Raw genomic sequence first — 5,000 nt, 5'->3', positions numbered from 1 at the left:
CCGTGAACTTCGGTAAAGTTTATGTCGGTGGTTAACCGCAACCTAGGTTGTTAAGTACTTCTAGCATCTTGTGTGACTCTGCCGGCAGTGGTACTTCTTGTCTTCTGGGACCCTTCATATTGGCTAGCAGTCATCTCAGGACATTGATGGGTGTTGGAAGTTAAACATATCACAAACTTAAATAATAACATAGCTCATTGCCAATTAAGATTCCATGTCCTCCTTGGATTTTTATTTAGTTCTGTAATGTTGTTTGACCATGTCATGTTCCTTGGTTACATGATTACCGAAACAAAATATATCAGTTGCGGCCACATAACACCTGGATTATGCGGTGGTGACGCTTTCCAGCTACATGAGGCCTCTTTCTCCATAAGTTGTATATGCGTGAATGCCTAAAACTTTCTTAGGTGAAAAGCTAAAGTTACTTGTACTGGTGAGTTTCCTTAGACGAGGAAACCTGGCATCAGGAGTGGGTCATGTCACATTCAGATCATAGTAACAATCCCTTTTTAACAACGGAGATGATGTCTCCACACGAGTGGTGCTCATCATGGGACATTGTTAGCTGATGAACCTTTCATTAAATCTCCTGTATTGTTTGGTAGCGTGAGCTACTAACGACATTTTGATATTTATATACTGGAGTGTAACTTTGTAAACAAAGCTATAGCAAAATAGAGAACTTTGAGGGACACACATGTAGTCATCGCGACTGAAATGCAATTTTATGACACTTCTCATTGTGCTGCTACTAGACACACTGTGAGGTCTCGCGTTCCAGAGGATAAGAACTATTTATATCAAAACTACTCGAAAGTGGCTATAAGATGTGATGAAGGTAGATTGTGTTCATACATGTCACTTGTAGTTCCACTCGCAAATTGATGAGGCGCACATGCCTTCCTAGAACGTTTATATTCTATGAGAAAAATATGAATAGTATAATGGAAGTTCCGAAGAGTTCAGCAAGTTTAAATCATGTCTATGTCTATTTATCATAAGTAAAAGACCTGTTCATACATTCACGTTCAACTTGATTACCGACTTTATTCGAATCATTTACCATATTTGAAAACAAATTTCTTCTTCCCTTAATGTGTGAATGTGTTGTGAATAAATTCCTAAGGTCGACTCAGGGGACATATTGTGGCTTCCATCCTTTACCTTTAAGACTGCAGTGTTCCCAGGGTTGTGAGGCCATGAAGGGTTTTGTGCTGCGCGACGAGCGGTGCGTGGATTAGCTGGTGAGGCGACCATTACACCTCTACTTTTATAGATCATAATATGAGACTACTATCTTTTCTCCAAATTTCATTATCATATTTGTTTTGTGGGAAAAGGTTCCGCTACCTTAAAATTTGCAGCCAGGCATGATAATCACTAAGCCACTGCTGTTATGGATTATTAATTTGAGCCGAACAAAATTATCAGCTTTTCACTTGATTCCATTTACTTGTTGTTATAAGGATCGTTCGCTGAAAAAAAAAAAAAGCAGACAAACCAATCGACAGTTGAGTGACGAGTATTTTTTCAGGGATTTCATTCTGAACCTTTGTTTATCGGCACTATTTCATTAGCCTAGAAGTCCTGTGTGAATAATTGATGACATTCTTCATTATATCTCATCTAATCAGGGGCAAGCGTAGCCTCATTTGCATATAAGTTGTATAGCTTTAATGAATTTAATTAATCTAATGAATTTCTCCACCACGCATACAGAAGTCGCATTTTCAATACATTTGCTGGGAAATATTACTAGATTCATTATTATATTAAGACATAAGTATTTCGAATGTGGATTTTTGCTGCTTCTGGTCTATGTTTTTCAGAGTATTATGTTTCACAATGCGCGGCGAGGAAAAAGTATATGTGTGTGGGGATTATTATGTGATAGAGAACTATGCAACAAATGCAATACAACAACATTTTCTTCATCTTTACTTGCACAAACATGACATCTTTTTGGGAAAGCGGTATCGTGACAGTCTCTCTCTCTCTCTCTCTCTCTCTCTCTCTCTCTCTCTCTCTCTCTCTCTCTCTCTCTATATATATATATATATATATATATATATATATATATATATATATATATATATATATATATATATATATATATATATTACCATTATCATTTTTATTAACAATAATAACAAGATCAACAATGATACCACAGATTCTCTTGCCTCAGTAATCCTCCGCTGGACTTAACAACAAAGGTCAGTATGTGAAACGCAAAGTTAATTTTTATGTTGTTTTACCGTGCAGTACATTCGGTCCGTCATCCGTCAAGATGTTCAAGGAAGGAATAACGCATTCATCATCCTCCCCGACCTCCTATGCACAAAAAATTAGAATGATAATAATGCATATTTAAATAAAGCTTACCAGTCATGTTGCTGAATTTAGTTCTGGAGATATTTGGTACTCCTAGAAATCAATCGGGTCCCAGGAAGGAGAAAATAAGCAGGCAAGGAAATTGTTCAGGTGGCAGTGAGAAAACAGAAATAGACAGAGAAATCGTCTTCGTCACAGGATGAAAACAGAAACGGAGACAATTCCAGACTACCACTTTGGAACCTTCAGTCTTCTTAATGTTCCTTCTTGGACTAAGTGTCCTCCAATACTGTGATTATTGAGCATTAGTTTGGTATTCTTCGAGTTCCTTCGTCCCCTTTTTCAAAAACATACTGTGTAATTACCTGAAGAATTGCAGGTCATCGCTCTTTGTTCACTTTACTTAAGACACAGTTGCTGTCACTCAATTTGGAAGTTGTTACGATATTTTCAGTTTTAATTCTTTTCAAACTCCTCTTCACGACCTAGTTTCTTAACAGACGTCTCCAGCTCCGCAGTTTTGTGGAGAATTAGCACGACATCCCCATCATTCTTCTTTGTGGCTCTTCTTGTGCGACCTTCACGCAGGCTTATTTCAGCCAATGCCAAGCCTCTCTCTCTCTCTCTCTCTCTCTCTCTCTCTCTCTCTCTCTCTCTCTCTCTCTCTCTCTCTCTCTCTCACGTTCGTTCGCAGTTCTTTTGGGTGCTGACTATCTTTATTACCGTGTTCATTCTGTCTTCATCGTTTAATCATTTCACTGTGGCTGTATTCAATTAGTTTTAGATAATCAATTTCACTGATATGTTGAAGGATCGACATTACCAGATAAGGTATATTTTGTTATACAGTTTATAGCTACACCAGGATTCCTGCTGCAATTTTTCAAACACTAATTCAGAGGCACACAATTTTCAGTTTCATCTTGGTAATGACACACACACACACACACACACACACACACACACACACACACACACACACACACACACACACACACACACACACACACACACACACACGTACACACACACACACACACACACACACACACACACACACACTGGTCGCTAGTTTACAAGTCTCTTCGTTGTCAGTTCGTCACTTGACATGCTAAAGTTCGCGTCTCGCTCAGGGAGAGTAATAGTTAGTGATCACCAGTTCGTCACGTGATCCTCAAGATCTGGATGAATTATTCACACACACGCATACACACACACACACACACACACACACACACACACACACACACACACACACACACACACATTTAAGTATACACATTCACACATTTAAACATACACACTGACACAAAAAAACTGCAGACAACAGAGGGTTAAAGACACACACACACACACACACACACACACACACACACACACACACACACACACACACACACACACACACACTCACCATGGTATATGAAGGACAAGCCAGCAGTTGGAAGAATGAACAGCACCAGGAACACGACCATGCTCCCCAGGCTGGCAGGACGCGTCAGTAGGTGCCTCCCTCTGCAACAAGAACACCGTTGAATCAATAAGATATCAAGCATCTCCATCACTAGCTTTTGGTGTATTACTGGACTGGGCTCCTTACTGCAACGCCATCCGCCACGAAGAAAAGAAAAGGGCGTAGGGAAAGGACATCCAAGATATAACAAAATTCGTGATACTCGTAAGTTGAGTCAGCGCCACTCCCACTTCCATTGTTCTCTCTCTCTCTCTCTCTCTCTCTCTCTCTCTCTCTCTCTCTCTCTCTCTCTCTCTCTCTCTCTCTCTCTCTCAATTCATCTGATATTAAAATCCATCGTTTGCTGTGTCTTATAAGGAGATCGTCAGCAAGGGAGGACAATATACAGAACAACTTAGCAAACAAAGAATTAAGTTTTATCTCAGAAAGAGAGAGAGAGTGTGTGTGTGTGTGTGTGTGTGTGTGTGTGTGTGTGTGTGTGTGTGTGTGTGTGTGTGTGTGTGTGTGTGTGTGTAAGAGAGAGAATGAGACAAGTGTCACAATTTCATAATAAATAATAAATACATAATATAATGAAAGTTTTATTTTCAACAAAGAGGTTGGGTACACGTTCACCAGTTCCATCTTCCTCACACACAGGCACACCTTTCAACTTTATTTAGTATTTAAGAAACACTTTATCCACTTCGTTGATAGGTATGAATTTGCGAAAACATACAATTCTTGGTACAGTATTAAGTGATTCTCTCTCTCTCTCTCTCTCTCTCTCTCTCTCTCTCTCTCTCTCTCTCTCTCTCTCTCTCTCTCAACAACAAAAAAAGTTGCCAGAGAGGAATGCACAATTTTGAATGCATTTCTCCTAATTATGAATTTTCATCGATGATTGTACATAAAGTTAAATAATTTTACTCTTTGCATGGTGTGGGCGTGGTACAGGGCAATTACTTCATCGTCCTTATAATTAATAACAATTACCGTTTAACTCGATGATTAAGAAGAAGAGAGCATATTCTCACTGTACAATGCTTATATTGTTTAAGAAAACTGTGTTTAAACAGCTGGCTGGCCAGGCCTGTCCCGGTTTTCAAGACTGTTCATTAACCTCATCTTAGTGTCTTAATGTCTATCGTTACACCAAGCAAACACCAAGTAAGTCAAAGCCACTGCATCTCACAAAGGTTATGCAACC

General features: G+C 39.2%; 1 protein-coding gene across 1 annotated transcript in view; it reads right to left on the bottom strand.

Annotated features, from left to right (window-relative positions):
- The window catches only part of LOC123518294 (zwei Ig domain protein zig-8-like), a 98,328-nt gene that overhangs the window by 64,786 nt on the left and 28,542 nt on the right, over positions 1–5,000 (bottom strand). The window contains exon 2 of the mRNA XM_045279030.1: positions 3,752–3,852. Coding sequence (XP_045134965.1) covers positions 3,752–3,852 — 101 coding nt within the window. The remainder of the gene's footprint in view (positions 1–3,751; positions 3,853–5,000) is intronic.

Source organism: Portunus trituberculatus, chromosome 43 (assembly GCF_017591435.1).
Source record: "Portunus trituberculatus isolate SZX2019 chromosome 43, ASM1759143v1, whole genome shotgun sequence".
Taxonomy (NCBI): domain Eukaryota; kingdom Metazoa; phylum Arthropoda; class Malacostraca; order Decapoda; family Portunidae; genus Portunus; species Portunus trituberculatus.
This window is presented reverse-complemented; position numbering and strand designations above follow the sequence as displayed.